The 20,609-nt window shown below is 38.0% G+C and overlaps 3 protein-coding genes across 8 annotated transcripts; 2 read left to right on the top strand and 1 right to left on the bottom strand.

Annotated features, from left to right (window-relative positions):
* On the top strand, positions 1-1,823 carry LOC311087206 (E3 ubiquitin/ISG15 ligase TRIM25-like). Its single transcript, XM_084120470.1, has 2 exons — positions 1-757; positions 1,603-1,823. The coding sequence occupies exons 1-2, from the start codon at positions 194-196 to the stop codon at positions 1,705-1,707; spliced, it is 669 nt and encodes a 222-aa protein (XP_083976596.1). The 5' UTR covers positions 1-193; the 3' UTR covers positions 1,708-1,823.
* Positions 1,824-2,895: 1,072 nt separating this feature from the next.
* Positions 2,896-8,093, top strand: nlrp1 (NLR family pyrin domain containing 1). Its single transcript, XM_084119927.1, is given in 11 exon segments — positions 2,896-4,684; positions 4,686-4,799; positions 5,306-5,383; positions 5,461-5,535; positions 5,662-5,730; positions 5,732-5,797; positions 5,892-6,047; positions 6,251-6,340; positions 6,628-6,738; positions 6,836-7,891; positions 7,893-8,093. Coding segments are annotated over 11 exon segments (3,687 nt in total). The 5' UTR covers positions 2,896-2,960; the 3' UTR covers positions 8,041-8,093.
* Positions 8,094-8,311: 218 nt separating this feature from the next.
* Positions 8,312-20,534, bottom strand: gpsm2 (G protein signaling modulator 2). 6 transcript variants are annotated; one of them, XM_084119921.1, is made up of 15 exons: positions 20,307-20,509; positions 17,253-17,578; positions 14,954-15,175; positions 14,276-14,411; positions 13,282-13,421; positions 13,066-13,189; positions 12,864-12,979; positions 11,964-12,119; positions 11,726-11,834; positions 11,069-11,198; positions 10,858-10,940; positions 10,521-10,697; positions 9,468-9,639; positions 9,147-9,385; positions 8,312-9,021 (listed from the first exon to the last, which is right to left on the bottom strand). In XM_084119921.1, the coding sequence occupies exons 2-15, from the start codon at positions 17,312-17,314 to the stop codon at positions 8,872-8,874; spliced, it is 2,016 nt and encodes a 671-aa protein (XP_083976047.1). In that variant the 5' UTR covers positions 17,315-17,578; positions 20,307-20,509; the 3' UTR covers positions 8,312-8,871. The 6 variants fall into 6 exon arrangements, with proteins under 6 accessions (XP_083976047.1, XP_083976048.1, XP_083976052.1 ...); XM_084119922.1 differs by having other exon boundaries at positions 10,521-10,694; XM_084119926.1 differs by lacking the exon at positions 17,253-17,578 and having other exon boundaries at positions 10,521-10,694; positions 20,307-20,534.
* Between the last annotated feature and the right edge of the window lie 75 nt (positions 20,535-20,609).

Genomic DNA, 20,609 nt, shown 5'->3' with positions numbered 1-20,609 from the left:
TTGAGCTGTTGTATGTCTCTCTCTGTGTAAAATGTGAAATGGGCAGAAGCAGGTATTTCTTAAGATCCAGTCTGCCTGACCTTACATGGGACTTTCACTTTATTTAAGAATAAAGCATGTTAGCTGGAATGGTTGACTGTTACGCTGTTTAGGCTGTTGTTGTTCTGCTGTGTGTATTTGTGTTTGCAGAAAAATGGCAGAAGCCAGTATTTCTGTGGCTGAGGATCAGGTCATCTGTCCAATCTGTCTGGATCTACTGAAGGAACCAGTGACCATTCCCTGTGGACACAGTTACTGTATGCGCTGTATTACAGACTACTGGAATAAAGAAGATCAGAAGGGAGTCTACAGCTGTCCTCAGTGCAGACAGACCTTCACTCCAAGACCTGTTTTAGGGGAAAACACCATGCAAGTGCTGGAGAAACTCAAGACGACAAAACTACAAGCTGCTCGTACTGTTTGGTGTGAGTGTGACGTCTGTACTGGGGACAAAAACAAAGCCATCAAGTCTTGTCTGGTGTGTCTGAAATCTTACTGTCAATTTCACCTCAAAGAACATGACAGTTTCTTTCAAGATGAGAGACATGAAATAACAGATGCCAATGAACGACTGCAGGAGATGATCTGTCCTCAACATAATAAACCGCTGGAATATTTCTGTCTGACTGACCTGCAGTGTATCTGTTACCTGTGTATGATGGGCAAGCACAAAATCCACAAGACTGTATCAGCTGAAGCACAGAGGAGTGAGATCCAGGTATGCAGCTGGGGTTATGCTAATGCTAACACTTAAACACGTCAAAACAACAAGAAAAATGTTTTGAGTGTGCATTATAAACATCAAACACTGAACAAAAACTGATACTTTATGTGAAGCACATTATGTGAATCTTAATATTAGCCTAAATAATATTAGCATTGCTTCCTCCTTTTTGAATCAAAATTCCAATGATTATTTTTTACTTTTTATGTTTTATTATGTGATTAACAATTATTTGTTCATTTCAGTTTGCACTGTACATTTTAAATGGATTCAATGTTGATGTGGTTTGTGTACAGAATTGAAGTAATTTCAAAATTGCAGTGTGAATGTGGACTTTTTGAATTGTATAAAAATAACTTAATATTTAATATTTACTTAATAACATACTTCATATTTTTTAACAAACTCGTGCACCACTTAAAATATTTTGGTATTGGGTATTAGGTTGGAGAGACGATGTTGATAAACCATGTTGAGAGCAAGTGTGGTGTTTCTGGCAAGGTGAGTTTTAAAACCTTCTACTGAAAGAGTTGCTGCAGACTAAACTCCAGTCGGTCAGTAAAAAAAACTTATTCTTATGGTTAATTGATTATTAATTTGAGCCACTAGAGGAATATGTTCCCTAAGACTACAAATGAGAGCTTTTCAGTGTTGTCAGGTGATGCTGAGTATTGTGCTGCTCTTATTAAATAATGGTGAATCTCACTGCATGTAAACAGACACAGTAGATGTGCTCTTTATGAACCATCCCAAGCTCTGTTTTTAATCTCTGGAAAACCTTTATTTCAAAAAGAAAGAAAATTGTGCTGAAATATTTTTCTTCATGTTCATGTTTCCAGTCTCTCTCTGCAGACTTGGAACCTGCAGACCAGCGCATTAATAAACTAGCAAATGCATTGATGAATCTCTCGGATGACCTAACAGGTAATAAACAGAAGAGATAATTTTACTTACTGTTACATAATGTTAACTGTTACAAAATGAGTCTTGCATTATGTTATAGTGTAACAGAAATGACATTAGGGATGTACAGTTCATCATACACTGTAAAAAAAAACACACAAAAAAAAATACAATAAAATCTGGAAAAAAACCCGGACACCTGGCAGAAAATTACCAGGACATTATCCAGTATTTTTACAGACATTTCCGTTAACCCTAAAGCACAGTGCAATTAAGTTCAAAATTCAAAATACAGGTAAAACACCTCTAAAAAATAAACAGGGAAAATCCGGTCAAATGAATACAGTAGCTTACATTCTGACCTATTTTTACAGATTGTTTTTAGAGTGTAGCCTTTATTAACGATTACAGTTATCGCAATTAACCAGTGATGAAAGTTTTATTCACAGCATGTCATTTAGTTGTGCCACTGTTGTGTCAAAAGTTCCTGTTAACAAAGTGTTTTTGTACTAATTGAGAATTTTGCTTATTAACAGGAGTGTAAAAAGGGATATGCAACATCATACAACAGATGCACAACAAAGTCATGGATTTTATATGCATGTCCTCTATGACCTGTAAATAACCAAAATGCATGTATTTTACCTTGACTTGATGCCTATAGCATCCTTAGGTTTTAATATTTTTATGAAAGCGATAGCCTAAAGGTATTTTTCAGCACATGTTATTTTAACTTCTAATGCATTTCATGATTACAGGTCCTTGTTTGTAATTTTTGTTTTTATTCATTTAAACTTGTTTTTGTTTCACGTTTTCTGTAGCTTATAGAATCGTGGATCCAAAAGACAAGTCTTCATTCATTAAGGCAAGTTTATTTATATAGCACATTTCATACACTATGGTAATTCAAAGTACTTTACACAGAAAGGAATCAAAATAATCACAAAATAAAGCATGGAAAATTAAAACAGTTATACAAGGAATTAAAAGAGATATAAAGAAGATACAGTTAAGGAATAAAAAGAATAAAAAGATGATGCATAGATAAACTTCTCAAGTGGACAAAAAGCGGACTTTGAGTGAACCTTTAGTATTTCTAGCTGATGTAATCCTAATGATCTGAGTGGTTAGGTTTATATTCAGTGAGCATATCTACAATAGGCCATTGAGTGATTTAAATTCCAGTAGTAATACTTTAAAATCAATCCTAAATGTGAATGGGTTACCATACTTGGCCATCACATGTCACTTTCACTTTTCACTTTCAATGTAAAGACCTGAGGATTGGTGTGATATGTTCCTATTTTCTGGTTCTGCTCAGAATCTTGGCAGCAGCGTTCTGCAGAAACTGTCTTATGGTCTTTTTGGGAAGGCCAGTGAGGAGCCCATTATAACAATCCACCCTGCTGTTGATGAAAGCATGAACAGCTTTAATATATTTAAGTTTGTGACAATATCTAACTTTGAACGTGTGGAACTGGCCGCCCGTTACACTGAACCAGTGATCATTCAGAAGAGCAAAGAGCAGACTGAGAAATACTGTCAAGATTATGTAAGGTCTCCTCACACTTCTGGAACAACAACATCATCTCAACTGTTATCAAATGACAAGAATCACAGCATTAGAATAGACCAGCTGTTCAGTCCCGACAGTGACGGACACACACCGAAATCTGTGATTCTCAGTGGTGATTCTGGAAGAGGTAAATCCTTCACGTTACAGAAGATCATGTTGGACTGGGCATCTGGAGAACTTTACTCTGAACACTTTGATCAAATTTTTCTGTTGAAGTGTGAAGAGCTGAAGTGTATTTCTGAGGAGATGAGCTTGTCTGAGCTCTTGAGCTGGAGTTGCAGTTTAACATCAGATCAGATCTCACAGATACTAGAGTTAACACCAGAGAAGGTCCTCTTCCTCATTGATGGAATGGATGAGTTCTCATTTAATCCACACATTCAAATATTATCGCCTACTCATCCATACCAGAAAGCCCCAACTATAGACATTCTCAATTGCCTACTGAGGGATCTCTTGCTGTTGGGGTCATCTGTGATTGTCACCCCTAGATATACAGCTGCTGCAGAATTAAGCAATCTCCTCAAAGGACCTCAGCGTTTCACTGAGATTGTGGGCTTCTCTGAGAGAGGGGTGCAGGAGTACTTCCACAAGTTCTTTCAGGATGAGCAACTCTGCAAGAAAACATATGAGAGTGTGAAAGCAAATGAAACCCTCTTGACTACTTGCTCTGTGCCTTTGCTATGTTGGATGGTCTGTTTTTGTCTAAAGAAAAACTCAACTGATGGTGAGGTTATGTTGAAAAAACTAAAGACAACCACCTCCATATATGTTCACTTTGTGTCCACTCTTCTGGAGCATCATGGCCAGAGTCAGTCTGTCCTCACCATGCTGAGGAGTCTGGGTCAGCTGGCAGAGAGAGGAATACAAAATCAGCAAGTCTTTTTTGATGAAAAGAGTGTGGCTGAGACTGGCCAAGGTCCTGCTACTACTTTGTTCTTGTGTAAAGATGATCTTAAAGGAAAAGAAAAACATGAACCATTTTTCAAGTTTATCCATTTCAGCTTTCAGGAGTTTTTCACTGCTCTTTATTATGTCTTGCTGGATGAGGAAGAGTCTTGTTGGAAAGTCAGTGAGCTGTTTTACTTGATGGAATCAGAAGCTATAATTTACAGATCACCCCCAATTTTCCGAGGTAGACTATCAAATCCCATCCCTTCATTCATGATGTTTCTCTGTGGTCTCTATAACGAGACGGTGAGCAGCTCACTCTTTGAAAAGATCAATTTGACTGTTCCTCACAACATAAAACTAAAGAAAAGTGAACTGAAGAAAAAGCTGATAAAAAGGATTCATTCAATGACACGCCAGTATGGATTTGAGTTGTTTGCTCTCCACTGTCTGTATGAGCTCCAGGATGAGGAGTTTGTCAGGAAAGCTCTGGAAACTCACAGCTTCATGGATCTGTCAAACATTTCCCTGAGGAGCACAGACTGTTGGGCGCTGCTGTCTTCAGTTCTGTCCACACATCAGAGAACTGAACCTCATGTACTGTGATTTAACAGCTGATAAACTCAAGATTCTTCAGCCAGCACTGTGTATGTGTGAGACTCTGAGGTCAGTGTAATGCATGATTGTTTTTGTTGTTGTTGTTAATTTGGATAAATTGTTTAATTTTATAGCATTTTCAAGTAATGATTAGGATTCAAGTGTACACACACTTGTATTCAAGAAAATGTTATTTTTTACTCGACTTTTTAAGGATAATTAATTAATTCAGACAGATTGATGAAAAAACATGAAATAAACATGAATAGAGAGATGACATTTCTATGCACATGCATTTTTAACTAGATTTTATAAAACATTTTTACGGAGCCCTGCACATGACATGCAAGAATAAAAAGTAAATCGTGCACACAAATTAGCCTACTATTTTTTCCTGCATGTCCTGTGCGGGGCTCTGTTATTTTTCTCCATAATTTCTTCATTGACACTTTTAATTGTCATATATTCACCATACTTTTATGTGGCCCATATATCACGAATATGTCATGGCTTACTTTAATAAAACATTCAGTAACACATTTAACATTATAAATGATTTTTGTTTTTGACTTAAGGTTTTCAGTGGAACATCTGTCAGAAGTTGGAGATTTGATCCAGATTCTCGGGGAATCAAAAATCTTGAGAGAACTGAAGTAAATTACTTTCATAATCATTGCCATTTTAAATTACTAGTTGTTTAAACAAGTTATCTGTTCTTCTGACTTGGTAGAGTTCAAGAGGATGAATACAGTGCTGAGAGTCTCAGATGGACGCTTGATCTGTCAGTCACTCGTGGAGATGTCTTGTAAGAATCTATTGCACATACTGTAATCTTTCTTATCAAAATGGAATAATTTATATTTCAGAGTATATTCATGGTGAGTGTATGATGCTGTTATCAAATGTTCCTCTGTGTCTCTGTCTGTTTCAGGTTGTCTTTGAGTTCCTCAGAGAAGAATCCATCATTTCCAGCAGTCTTCAACATCAGTCTTACATGTTCACATATCCAGCACTGACTGGACGCTCTTCTTACAGACACTCAGCAAGGCAGGAAAATTATCAGAAGAGTAAGAAAATTAATTATTTTAATATTGACTTTATTTATCTCATCAGTGGCTTTACTGTTATTTATACATGTTGTGGTAAAATATATTTTTGCAGCTCTTCAGCTCTTGAGGATCATGTCAGTTTGCTTTGGTCTTCATTTCCCTCTGTGGGTTTGAAGAAGTTGGATCTGAAGGTGTTCAGTCTGAATGAGAGCTGGGCTTCTGGGATAATTTCCCTCGTCCAGACCAGCACCAGTCTACAGGAGCTCAGGTACGAGCATTTGCATGAGCACATGATAACTGACATGTTATTTGTTGGACAGACTCTAAATCTATGTAGCCATTATAGATTTGTTCATCATATATAATACTTTAAACTCTCTCTCATAAATAATACTTTAAAAAGTCACATGTATTGCATGTATTATGAAGACTTTTTTGCTTATTACTGTTTGTGTTACTGCAATATTGTAGTGTCAGTGTCACTGGATTGCTGTTGGAGGACGGACTCGTATTACTGAAGAAATCACTGATGGATCCACACTGCACTGTGACCATTGAAGGGTTTGTGCATTTGACTTTATCCAATGATGAATAAGGAAGTTCACTTTATTTCATTTTAATCACAAAAAAAGGTGAATTGCTTATACAAAGTAGATCGATTAATAGATAATTATGGAGTATCAAATCTACAAAACTTCCATTACTGAGAATATCTAATATCTAATTTTTGAAATGTTATTCCATTTAGTAGGTATGTGCCTAATTAAATAGTACACTATTACAGTATTTTATATTTGTAATTTATTTAGCATCTTTTCATTATTCTGGTTTCCTCAATGTTTGTCAAGGAGGAAGTGCAGTAAACTCACTGACCAGTGCACAGAAGAGGACTGGAGTCACAGCTGTAATGAGAAAGTGAAGATTCACTTCAAACCAAAGGTTTTGGAAGAGCTGAAAGAGTGAGATCATTATTATTTTATACAAAAAAAAGTTTTTTGTATGTTGATCTTTCATACATTGGTCAGTTCATTTATCATTATCATCTCTGTTCTCTAGACTGAACATCTCTGCGCCTGAACCTTCTGAAATGAATCTTCACTGTCAGTCTTGTGTTCACATTGTCGACTGTGATCAGTGGGTTCAGGTGGAGCCGTCAGTCTGTACAGATGAAGGAGGGTCAAAGTTCAGGATCAGCACTCAGGCGGGTCGATTCGAGTGCAGCAGGACCAGAATGCGATGGGTCTGTGCTGGTGACGTCACTCTCCAGTATCGTGCAGTGGATGGACGTTTCCTCAGTGAAGAGCTGGAGAGGCTTCAGTGTGAGCGAATTGGTCCAGTGATCAATGTGAGCGTGATCTCAGGGAAACTGGAGGAGGCCCATCTGCCTCATTACACCTGTTTAGCAGAGTCTGACCCCTCTCTCAAAGATGCTGTGAAGCTCCTCAGTGTTGAAAATGAGGGAATAACCTTGGAATCAGTGGAGTTGACTCGTTTTCATGCCAGAATACTGCAACCATATTTTTCTCCTAAAACAGTGCTTATGAAACTAGGGATTTCAGTGAAAGTGCACTGTGATCTACTTATCTTCATGACAAAAAAGAACCCCATTATTCTCCATGTGTATTTTTTTCCATCAGATTCTGTTTTTGCAAAAAAAATTAAAACAGAGGAAAGGCCAAGTCATCAAATCAAGTGTTCAAGACCTGAAACCCCACTGCAGATGATGAAAAAACACAGTCTTGAGGTTCCTGGTGCTTCTGTCCAACCGAAAGAGATCAAGCTAAGAGGTGACATCGAGCCAAACTTCTTTCAGGTCAAACAAACTCGGGTCGATGACATCAATATGATTCTCAGCCAAGTGGATGATCAGAAACCAGTATGGACTGCAACAATTTGGAAAGAATTAACCAACATCGATCCAAACAAAGCTGAGTCTAGTTGGTTTCAAAATGTACAACAACATAAGACTCCACAAGTGGCTGTGAACTTTGATAAAGCTCAGTTTTTTGATAGAAATTGGAGTGGTCTTATCAAAAGCGTTAAGAATGTGAAAGCCATTGCAGATGAACTGCTTCAGAAGCAAATCATCCATGAGGAAATATATTCTGAAATCACACTCGACTTCAACCGAAGAAGAAAGCATGAGAAAGATCTGCAGCATTGTGCGTAAAGGCAGTGTTGCTGTGAAGGAAATTTTGATCTCTGTTCTTCTGGAAAAAAATCCCAACCTTTTAAATCATCTGCCTTTATCGGACTCTTAAACTCTGTTTCTAGATGACTGTACATGTAGTATTTTACATGATTTGTGAAATGGCATGAAGTGAAATGTGAAATGGCAGGTGATGAACTGGAGAAATTACTACAGAGTATTTGACTATTTTAGTCAAAACATGTTCATTGTTGGAATTAAAGAAAATGCAAATGGTCTGCTTGCCTGTAAAAATGAGATAAAAAACAAATCACTAAGATTGCTGCAATATATATATTCTTGTCTGATAAGAACAATGAATAAGGTGAATGAATGCAAAAAAAAAATTTCTGTACAGGTTTTATTTCTATACAGTTGTGTAGTAAATTAATCTTACTGTATTATACTTTGACATTTTAAGTACATTTTTAATTTAACCACTTCTTTAATAAACTAAATGTAACTACAAAAAAATAATACAGTAATATTTGTGTCATAATTACACATCTCATACTAACTGGAAGGTAACTACTAGTAGAAACAATGTTAATTCAATAAATACAAACAAACCTGCAGTCTTGTATCAAAAGATACATTTGTGTGATTCACTATGGTGATCATAATCAAAGCAATACATCCTAAACTAAAACAAATGCAAATGTACAAAGAGTTTAAATCTAGTAAAAAATTAAAATGTGTTATTTACAACAAAAGTATTTTTTGCGCATTACAGCTGTACATGAAATGCCATCCATAATCATTTAGCAGACAGGACACAGTTCAGACTGATGGCATGTAACCTGACCATCATTGTGTATCACCAGCGTGAGGTTTGTAGCACTTATGTGCATGAAAACGAGCTAATTTCTGCATATGAAGTTCAGAAGAGGGATTGCATGTTTGATCAGCGGCAGGAGGGCAGCGTGACTCTCTGCTCGTCCATCCTCTTGGCCTGTGAGCGCATGATGAGGCTGAAGAAGTCTTCATCCGGGACGGTGGGGCCACGGGTGGAGGGCAGAGGAGGGGCACACCGCTGATCATCCAGACGGGACCCCTGAGAGAGACAGAAAGAGATAATGAGATGAATGGATTAACTGAACCAAAGGACTTCAGCAAATTTTCCCCATTTATTTTCCTACAAGACGCCCGTCTCTGGTTAATACAAACACATCGTCTCACCTGACACTTGACAAGCATGTCAAAGAACTGGTCGTCGGGTTCGGTGGTGTCTGTGCTGGCCATGACCTGGCTGAGGATCAACCGTCTGCTGTTAGTGCTGCTGTGTTCGGATAGGGTGCGCAGGCCGGGCAAACTGTTTCCTGTTCCTGCCCTCTGCTCGTCCAGCCTCCTGCCCTGAGCACTCGCCAAAAGTCTGAGAAACGGCTCCTGACCTGGAGTTGCAGCTGACTCTGAGAACGCTACCAAGAGAGAGAAAAATAATTTTTTATTGCCACTTGATTGTCAAATTAAAGAAAATAATGTGAAAAGAGAGTGCCTAACATTTCCTGATGGTTGTGGGAGGGGTGGTGGGTGGGGAGGAGGAGCTAGAATTGACAGACAGATGGTTCCTCCCATCCTGTATGGCACACCGCTGGTCATCCATCCTGTTGCTCTGGAAACGACTCAGTAAGTCAAAGAAACCCTCGTCTCCTAACATGTCTGTACTTCCATGCTGAGGGCAGAAAGGTCAAAGGTAAAACAAAAAACAAAAAACAAAAAAACAATTACCTCTCAGTCTTCTATGAAGAACTGAGAACACCTGCAAAATTTTGTAACCAGTACTTTCGATTTATGAACTGGTCTCAAGAACAAACTGTTCCCTCATTTTAACAATTTAACACAAAGAAATATTATTAGAGCAAGTTACTCTCCACAGAAACTAGTAAAACATTTAAAAAAAGAAATCATAATATGACGCATTTCTTTTTCTTATATGTGACCCGGGACCACAAAACCAGTCACATGGGTAATTTTTTTTAAATTGAGATTTATACATCATGAAAAAGCTGCTGAATAATATACAACTATTTGAAAAACTGGATTCTGAGGGTGCAAAAAAATCTAAACATTGAGAAAATTGCCTTTAAAGTTTTCCATTTATGTTCACTCAATCTGTTTGTTAATTAAAATAAATCTGAAATAAAATATAAATATTAGACTTATACTTGAATGAAAATTATAAATGTTGTATTGGCAACTAACTGAAATAAAATAAATTAAAGCTAAATAGAGAATAAAAACAAAAAGTAGGAAAAATGACAAACAACAAAATGACAATCTGACAATATGACAAAAAAATGTCTGTAGTTGATTGAATTGTGAAAAATGGCCGTTACAAACCAGTATGGAGACCTTAACTTGAATGCGAGTTTGTGGTTGACTTTGGTTATTAGTTAACGTGATCATGTAGTCTGTTAACAGATAGAACTTTTGATCTTAAAAATATATCCGTAAATGCTGAGATTAACATTTACTATGATTAATAAATGCTGTACAAGTATTGTTACCGTAATTTGAGTATTCTATTTGTTTTAGTAAATGTGCTGAAAGTACTTTGTTCTGCGGAGCTTCCCGTGTGTTGCTGGTATCCTGCAGGATTTTACTGGAGCTGCTCTGTAGCTTGTGTTTTTTTCCTCGGAAACGATTGACAAAAGAGAGCTTTGAGGACGACTTGGCCATTGTGGATTTGGACTGCTTGAAGAGGATGTCACTTGTCCACTTCTGACCCTGCTGGACAGAGATTCAATTACTCTATGAATGCTGAGATCAGAAAACATGGATTTATGCTTGATGATGACGACTATACATATATATTATGAATCAAATAAATGCACTACTGATTGAACTAAGGGTACAGCACAAAAGAATTTCAACATTTAGCTGCACTCACATTCATGTTGATCTTGTCAGGTGTGAGTTTCATCAGCTCTAGGTTCTCCATGCTGTGTCGTCGGCTCATCCTGGGTCTGGCTCCTGGAAAAAACAACAATATTGACTCAAGACAATGGCCAAAAACTTGGTTTATTCTTCATTACAGCGTCATTGTTGAGAACAACTACACAGAAGAGGCTGAGATGCTACTTTTGAAGGAAGTGCTGTACCGTGCAGGTTGTAGTCGATCTCTTTGTTCTCCGACAGGACTGAATTGTTTGTGCTGTAACTGAGGCCGAGGACCATCTGAAGATCGGAGACGTTCATGCGAGCAGTGAGCTCACCGCTACGATCTCCAGTCTGTATAAAAGACAATAAGGGCATTTCTATAAAAAAACATCACTTTAGCTATTGTGTTTGCCTGTAGTTAAAGGTGCTATAAGCGATTTTGGGTGAAGTCACTTCTTGTTGACTTTCAAAGTATTGTCAAACAAAACGGAGGCTAGCTCGACCATCCCTCCTCCTCATCCCGTCCCGTGCTTCTCTCTCCTCCACTCCCCACACCCCCCTTCATGTGCACGCGCACTAAACCCCACACCCAAATCTTTCTTGTCAGTTATTGGCTGGAACACTGTTTGTTATGTTTCGTGGTCCAGGCTGGGCCAGTTTGTTTTTGTTGCCGTTTGTGGAGCCTGGGCTGTCTACAGAGACCGCGTTTCTTTACAGTGTGTTCAGGGGACAGAGGCAGCTAGCGGATAGTGAGGAGATGTTTGCTGTAAGTGACAAAAAATGTTTTGGCCTAAAAAACATGTGACATCACTTAGAGCACCTTTAAATGACAAAAAATCCTAATGTCTAGCTACCAATGAGTCTGTAGCTGTACGTACCTCTTTTGAGATTTCTAAGTGCTTCTCTGCAAAGTGCATGGCCTGGTCATGATTCCCTAGTGCAGTATGTGCGTTTCCCAAACTCCAGCAGGCCCTTCCTTCACCGATCCTGCAAAAAAACACATTCTCCATCCTTAGTATGCAAATAATTACACCTCAAGAATAGATAATTGCACACACGTTTTGTGTGCAATTATCAATTCTCAGTTCTTCTACTACTACTAATGCGTGAAAGCACCTGTCGTTGAGGTCCTGAGCGATGATGAGATGTTTGAGATGGTAGTCAATAGCTCTCTCAAAGTCCTGCAGCAGTGTGTACGTGTTACCCAGACTGTAGCAGGCCTGAGCCTCCACCGCCAGATCCTTCAGCTGCCGAGCCAACTGCAGAGCCTTCCTGCACTCAGAACACTATCACTGTCAGAGCTCAGCCACAACCACAGCACAGGGTTTTTAAAATCAAATGTAAGACTTTAAGACCTGCACAAAAACAATAATATTGTATGTTCAAACAAAAACCCATACAATCTCAAAATAATTTACATATCTTAAACAGGCTGGTGCACACATTCAACTACAAAACCGTGTAACCGCAAGTTTAAAATACTCAAGACATGTTTTATTCAATACAGCATATGTATTGAAATTGGTTTACGTATTAGTATATCAATATATATGAATGAGAGGTTGAATATTGGATTTTGCTAATGTGACAACGCGTTTAAAGAAAGGCAATACTAAGATTATTGTTCTGACACTAGTAAAATCTACCTATAGCAAACGTGTTAAATACAGCGGCTGTGGGAGTGATGGTAAAATTGAAATTTTTCTCTCTTCTGATTGCCGTTATCAATCTTTCTCTAATTTTTTAATGTAGTCTCTTATTCACCGCTATAGAAGGTTACCCAACTATGACGACTTTCGCTTCTGAGAAACATTTCCTTTTCACATTTCCGGGTTTCACAAAGGCGAAAGTCGTCGTAGCGCAAACACTTGGAGTATGTCAGAAATATAATAGGGCATCAGTTTACTGTTGGGGAATTTATCTTGTCGCACCGCATCAAGTGTAGACACTGATTATAATGGCCTGTAATGCGCTCTCTCTCTCTCTCTCTCTCAAAAAAAAAAAGATCACCCTCACCTGTAATGTTCTGCAGCCCTCTCAAACTCTCCAAGGAATATGCAAGCATTTCCAAGGTTGCAGTAGGCTCTCCTCTCTGCAGACCGGTCACCAAACTCTTTAGCGATAAGCAGACGCTGGAAGACAAACAGTTCACACACAGTGCAGTGTGAGTGCTTTTGCTCTGCCTTACACAGTTTAATTTATGACACAGAACACACACCTGTTCATGAGAGGCCACTGCACCCCTGAAGTTTCCTAGCAGATAGTATGTGTTCCCCAGGTTTCCGTAAGTTCTACCCTGTGCTGCTCGGTCTCCAAGCTCCTTCACAATACATAGGTTCGCCCTAAACAATTGAAGAAAGGAAAGAGGATGTAAAAACTCTGTACCACACATGCAAACAATGTCCACATATGTGAGTGTTGGTGGGACATTTACTCGTAGTATTCAGCGGCTTTTTGAAGTGCTGTCGTGACCTCCTCAGGGAAGTCTCCAGGTTCTGCTCCGCTACAGCAGACGCTCTTTCCCTTGGCATGGAACACATTTCCAAAATTATAAAGTGCTCTGGCCTGCCCCACCTGTAGTAAAAAAGCAAATTAAATCAGAGAAACAAAAACAAAAACCCTACGTACTACTAAGCATGCGAACCCTAGATGCTCATCTCCAAGTACCCAGGTGCACTTCACAGAACTTGCTCTCATTAAGCTCACAAAAATCAATTTCTCATTAACAATTTACTACTTTGACTTTAGGGTAAACCACAACTTAGTCATTTATTCATGAGATTCACCCAACTGTACGATTGAAATATTCAGCAATGATTATTATTTTACATTTACATTTACAACAAGTTTTATATAATTAAAGCATTAAAGGGATAGTTCACCCAAAAATTCTTTCATTAATTACTCACCCGTATGTCGTTCCAAACCCATAAGGCTTTCGTTCATCTTCGAAACACAAATGAAGATCTTTTTGATGAAATCTGAGAGCTTTCTGTCCCTCCATTGACAGCTATGCAACTACCAATTCGACGCTTTAAAAAGTTCATAAAGAGATCGTAAAACGAATCCATATGAATTGAGCGGTTTAGTCCAATTTGTTTTTGGAAGAGACTCGATCGCTTTATATGATGAACAAAAAATGTAGGCTTTTATTCACATTTGGATGAACTATCCCTTTAACCAGATCCTGTCTGCATCTATTAATTTACTGAATGTTGACGCTTATTTTTCCAAACAATTTCGGCGGCTTCTGTTGCAGCACTAATATTATTGCCTCATCAGGAGGAATTGCTAGTCATAGTGTTTTTCATTTGCAAAGTCGCTTTAGATGAAAGCATCACTGAATAATGCTAAATGAATAAATGTAATATATTCCATTATGGTAAGCTATGGTCTGAGCTATTGTGTTGATTAAATAGATCACTCACCTTGTCACCCAATTCCCTGGCAATATCTAAATGTCTCTGGCAGCAAACCACTGCCTCATCAAAGCGTCCTAAAACCTTTAATGTGTTCCCCAGGTTACCGCTGGCTTTGGCCTCACCAAGCCGATCCCCGGTGGTCCTGAGAGAACAAATCAGTACTTAGTGTGGTCATTAACGTTCAATACAAATATTATACAATTATCATTAAAAATAATCATTTGGGGGTCGATTCAGTATTCGTGATGTCTGGGTGTGCGCACACACAAAACTTCTCACACAGAGAGTACCAAATTGAGTTCTCTTTCACTTTTTTCCTTGCAAAAAACACATGCAAAAGATAACGAGAAGATTTCGTGACGATGCAGCACTGGCCCAATCAGGATAGTGACAGTTCCGTCAATTGTCCTGAGCATCGTTCACGCTGGCACCGGGCAGTCGAGCATTGTCAAGCCCTTCTATATTTTGTACAGGTTTAATTTTGTTTTGGCAAGCATTTAATTATTTTACCCAGAGAAAAACATTGGATTATGCAACAGACATTATACAACTCAGTGCCTTGCCTTCACACAGTTAATTAAACAAAACAATCGGTAATCTTACTGGCCCCAAACGGTTGAACAGTAGTGTAGTATACTGTAGGTCTCTGGATACATCAACTGCTAAAAAGTTGTGCGAGTATACCTAGTTAGTGTAAGATCATGGTGGTGGAACTCCAGAGCTTTACTGTAGTCTTGCAAGTGGAAGTAGGCATTGCCCAGCTGACTGTAGATGGCACTTAGAACCTGCAGGTCTTCTGTGCCAACCTGCATGGCGGCCTCGAAGAAAGAAACGCCGGCGCCGTAATCCCCGACCTTGCACAGACGCTCCCCCTCCAGAGCCAGGTCCAAACAGGATGCCTCCATCCTGCAGAGGGCAGCACAAACTATTGTTTATTGTTGACAAGCTTTTTAATGTCTCAGCATGAACATCAGTAGAAATAAAATAAGGTAGGATGTGGTCATTATGGAAGCATACAAAATACCCACTCAGTGCAAAGGACAACACTCCATTTATGAGTCTGACATATTTATAATCAAACTGTTGGAAAATTCAACTAAAGATGACATGAAATGGCTGCCATGACAAGCTATTGATTCCTTTGTGCTGGGAAATTTGCTCATCATGCAAGATTTCTGGATATATTTTTTTATATTTTAAAAGTTGAAACTTCAAATGAGAGACTAAGGTTTCATTTTTTCTCCATTTCTTATGTAAACCAAGGAAATATAAAAAGTATTATTGTGGCCTTATAATAGGATACAATTATAATCAAAGAATAACAATGGTACATTTTTTTGCACACATTTCAGGTTGATTTCAGGCTTTTCATATTTCATTAGTGCCACTGATATGTTATGGTATACGTCAAAATCACACATTCATGGATTATTCTCATGTTAGTTATTAATCTAATACTGGTCAGCATAGGGTCCTTAAAACTCTAATCTAACAAGTTAAATGGTAAAAAGACTCAACAGAAAAATCCTTCAACAACCTGATACGGCATAATATATGTGGCCTTGCAAATATTTAACCACTATTTTACGGTAGATTAATCCCTACACATAATAATAACTAGTCCGTTAGAGTTTGTAGAGGCCCTACCTGGTGCCTCCCCGCTTCACACAACCAAAGAAAACTGGACATGTGAAAGGCATCTAAAATGCTTTGTTGTCTCCTTAAAAAGTCCTCTGATAGGGCTGTAATCTCCAAAACCAACCGTCCCAAACATACATACATCACGATGAGGCTGCCAATCAACCAAATTCTTCAAGCAGGAATTACACTACTACAGACTCAAATAAATTTAAAAAGAATATTCTACACAGCAGTTGTCCATCATACAACGTCACATTGGACGTCTTTGAGGGCAGAGGTTGAAGATGGCTTTGGCATAAACTGCCATGCTCAGCACTTCAACAGCTAATCTGATTTTGTTTCTGCTTTCCACTGTCGTGTGTGATTAGCGCGCACCGAGAGAGGAACACTAGTGAGATTAGACCCGCTGCATTCGCTTCTGATGTCATGAAACTTGCAATGCAATGATCATTTCATCATGGGACTGATCAATACACTACACCATTTAGAGTCAAGTGTGTTTATCTAGAAGATAGCCTAATTTTTTTAATAATTTGCATAAAAGACGCTCCGAAACAGTGAATGCAGTTACAAACTGATCTCTGAAAATTAATACAAATTAGTATTATTATTATAATTATTAAACTTGACTAAACTCAAATCAATATAGTTTGTACCACGGATTCACAAACTAAATAAGTGTAAGTCTATGCTCTTAGAGATGGCCTAGGCTAAAATTGGCTTAATTGCAACGAGTGACAGATGTTTGCCGTGGACTGACGAAAAGATAAAAAACCACCCAACTCAAGGGTTGCAGAACAGAATATAGACAATCATCATAAATTATTGAACCGTTATTAAATATTGAGCAAATTAAGGCACACTTGCTTTCTCTCTCTCACACACACGACAATAAAATTCCACATTTAAACCACCATAGAAGTGTCAAAACGAAAACCTTGCTTCAGATCCAACATTTGGTTTTACTTCGCCACTAGATCTTTCACAATATCAGATGATTCAAATTCAGTCAAACACATCCCCAATTAAAACTTAATTTTCAAAAAATTAAGTGAGATGAAGTTAAGGCAAGCAATTAGCAATGATTTATTGAATTAATGAACCGTTTCATTTCCTTATATCTATATTTTTCAGGTGGAGACAAAGGACATGTTTGTAGCCTGTTAATCTAAAACAGTGCTAAATAAAAACTCAATGATTAAGTGGTATGTAAATACTATTTTGGTCCACTTCTGATCCTAAGCATGAAAAAGTGTCTTTACAAATGAGTTAATTCTGGACAAAGACCTTAAAAGGCGCATCACAACTACAAGAAAATGTAATTCAAGTGTCGCATGCCTACCTGTAGTGGACAAAGGTTTGGTTCTCATTCTGCATGCTAAGCACTGCACTGCTCACAGCCATTGAAGAGCATTATGAAGTACTGATCCCAGCCAAGTCCAGAAAGTAATCCATCAAAGAAGAATAGTGAATCGAATCCCCAATTTTTTTTTGTGGAACTTTAGTTTTTGCAAACACTTCCGAAGTCTCTCTGATGTTTTCCAGTGGTGGAGTCCAGTGCGCTACAGAAGAGCTTATCCAGACTTATATTCACCAAAGCAGTGGGTCTGGGAAGTGTGTGTTTGTGTGTGTTGTTGTGTTTTGTCCAGGATGTTCTTCCGGAGCTCTCTGTAAAGAGAACACAAGATGTCGAGTGTGAACCCTCATTCTGTGCGTAATGCCATGGTAACACCCACTGAGCGGCAGACACATGCAAGGGAGGCAGATATTAAGTGTGTGTGTGTCAGCACAGCAGCGTTGTGTATGTGAAAGCTAAACCAAGGGGACCCAACAACAAGAGAGAAAGCAAGAGCAATCAGCCCATAAACACAGCTGATTATCTGCCATGCATGCATGCATTTTCTTTTGTAAAAAGAAAAGAGTTTTGTTCACCCTTCTCTTACAAATCCACACAAACGTAAAATAATTATAGGCCTAGTAGAAGAAATACCATTTTTCAACTCTAATGGTGAGTGTCGGTGACTTTCAAACATATTACACCTCTGTGACATTTGGGAAAGCTGGTTTGTCATTGACAAACTAATCCAGAAACAAGATAATCAGCTTGAGGAACCATAGAGACATGTTCACTAAAACACTCAGTCTATATACTTATATTTGTGCAAATAATTCACAATGCTGTTGTGGTCTGTCATATTTTCTTGTGCATAAAGTCACAACGAAATGGAACTTGCGACATATCTTTCTTCAGTAAGGTGACATACTTTTGAGTGTAACAGATTATTGTAAATGAAAACAATTAGCGCAAGGACATGCTTCTATCCATTGGCTGCACTCAAAATTGAATGCGCACCTTGCAGTAGATTGGAGAGGCAAGGTATAAGCAGATTGATTGGAGAAGTCCGGCATACGTCACCAAAGAGAGAACAGAGAAGTCTGTTATTTTCCTTCAAAGTTACGACATTTTAATTAAAAATTACGAGGTCAAATAATTAACATTTGAATCATAAGATCTATAACATGCCTTTACAAAATAGAGCAAATTTACATTTACTGAGGTAAAAATCCCATTCATTTTCTTCAAAGGGAAATGGACTTTTAAAGTTATAAACCATTAAAACCAGATCTACCGTAAGCTACAAGGTTGTTAGTCGATGTATGCTTTTGTTGAAGCCATCTGCCCCCATCACTTCATCTTATTTTAAAATAATTGTGTTTAACAACAGAAAGCTGATAAGAAACTAAAATATGTATAGAATGATAAGAAACTCTGATTCTGCAGATAAATCTCCACCAATCTGAGAATCGAGACAAGTAAATCACATCAAAAGATATTTTTAACGCTCACCCATTTTCATGAAGAATTGCAAATGATGTAATAGAGTCAGTCTCCCTCCCTATGTTCTCAAACTACTTCAATATGTGTGCAATGCTTCATGGAATTGTAGTTCTTTCCCCCATTAAAGCAATTGTATAGAGTCATATTTTCTAATATTTTTAAGTTTGTAAAGTTGAGATTCACCTCATTGTTGGGTTTTGGTTCATGCTTATAACTCTTTAAATGGAAAGTTTAAAAAAAAATCCATATTGAAAAAATTCTTCTGGAATCAAGGCTACCAAAAAAAGTGGGCAGGCACACTTTATTTTTTAATCAATCAGAAATGTATTAGATCAGAAACACTGGTCTCTGTAATTAAAAAAACAAAACTCCCAGACTTAAGTCTAAACAGCATAAATCAGAAGAAGATAACCCTTGGTAAATGGGCAAGAGCAACATTTTATTGATGACAACGACAACAACAACAAAAGAGAAACACACACACTCAAGTCTCAATCAAGAGAACTAATAAACTGCCTGATAAAACATGTCACAACATTTGTGCCAAAGACCTTCAAATCCATTGTATTCTTTCTTCATTCTGAAGAACAAAATGACAACAAAACACAGAGTCAGTTACAAAACTGGTTTGTGTGTCATAATTCTAACAGAAAAACAGCAGTGTGGTTCTCATAGTACCTCAGATGCAGGTTAGCTTGACAAGATGAGGCATGAATAGAGGTTAAGTTAGAAAGAAGACAGACACAAGCTGCACCTTCCATGACACACAGGAAGTTATGATGACTGCACTGTCAACACATTAAGTTATGCATGACTGTCACTTGACAGATGTTACTGAGGTAGCTTTTAAAGACCCTTTATACACACTTGTAAGCAGTCACAAGTAAACATTCGTCAAATTCAACACAGAGTTTTCCATTGCATTGCGCCAGAAGGATAGGTATGTTGGCCGTGTTAGCATTGTGAATAAGAATATAGTCTGAATAAAGATAACTTAGATAGACAGGCAGATGTTTAAAAGTTAATAATGAACAGAAACTGTACTGTATGCCCAAGCAAAACCTATCATTCTGGAAAAACAACAGCAAAAAACAGAAGCCTATAACACGGTGGCAGTCGTCATTCATAAAGAAGCAGTAGTCTCACTCCCAAAGCAAATAGTAAAAGAAAGCCCAGGATTAAGCAAGAACAATATTTATACAATCCATACCGAAGGTATAAAGCACGTAAAAACACCAAGCTTGAACATGCGTAACACTGACGTCTGTACTGTACAAACTTAAACAAAACCAGAGAGGAAAAGCACACACTTTGCAATATTGCTTGTAGAATAATCCAAACGTATTACCATATTATCGATTTAGGGCACAGGAGAAATTATTTTTTAAAAATAAATAAATAAAACAACCCGTGTTGCATTGTAATGAAATCATAATATGCAAGATCTCCGCGCGCGCTTAAGTTTAAATTTGGGCTTTTCAGTCGATATGATCAGTTTGTTGTGACGTGCTGCTCTGTCTTAACGGCCGTTACGGGCCAAACTTCAGTCATACTCACTTAAACTCATCCGATTCCCCACCAATCCTTCTCTCGGTTCCTCGTCTTACAACCAACAAACAAATCAGTTAAATCCGAACATGTTGTAAGAGCCGATTAACTAAAACTGTTCACGTTTAAATTAGCAGCTAATACAGTTCTGACTCATCGAAGCTATTCAGAGAGAAAACTTTACACAAACCCGGACAAAAGGGGGCGTGCCTGCCGATGCGTGGTTGTAACTCGACTGGCCAATCAGAGCACATGATTCAAATATATAACCACTCCCCATATGAATCGCCAATGAAATTTGAATGTTTTATC

The sequence above is a fragment of the Abramis brama genome, assembly GCF_963993115.1.
Source record: "Abramis brama genome assembly, chromosome: 7".
NCBI lineage: Eukaryota > Metazoa > Chordata > Actinopteri > Cypriniformes > Leuciscidae > Abramis > Abramis brama.
The sequence above is the reverse complement of the archived record's forward strand: the minus strand, read 5'-3'. Positions and strand labels throughout refer to the sequence as shown.

Bases quoted from the DNA above. Each gene is read 5' to 3' on its own strand.
- LOC311087206 (XM_084120470.1), top strand. From the start codon at position 194: ATGGCAGAAGCCAGTATTTCTGTGGCTGAGGATCAGGTCATCTGTCCA. The intron at 758-1,602 runs GTATGCAGCTGG...TCATGTTTCCAG, and splicing joins CACAGAGGAGTGAGATCCAG to TCTCTCTCTGCAGACTTGGA.
- gpsm2 (XM_084119921.1), bottom strand. From the start codon at position 17,314: ATGGCTGTGAGCAGTGCAGTGCTTAGCATGCAGAATGAGAACCAAACC. The intron at 12,980-13,065 runs GTGTGTGTTCTG...TTTGTCTTCCAG, and splicing joins CAGTGGCCTCTCATGAACAG to CGTCTGCTTATCGCTAAAGA. The intron at 9,386-9,467 runs GTTAGGCACTCT...CTCTCTTGGTAG, and splicing joins TCCCACAACCATCAGGAAAT to CGTTCTCAGAGTCAGCTGCA.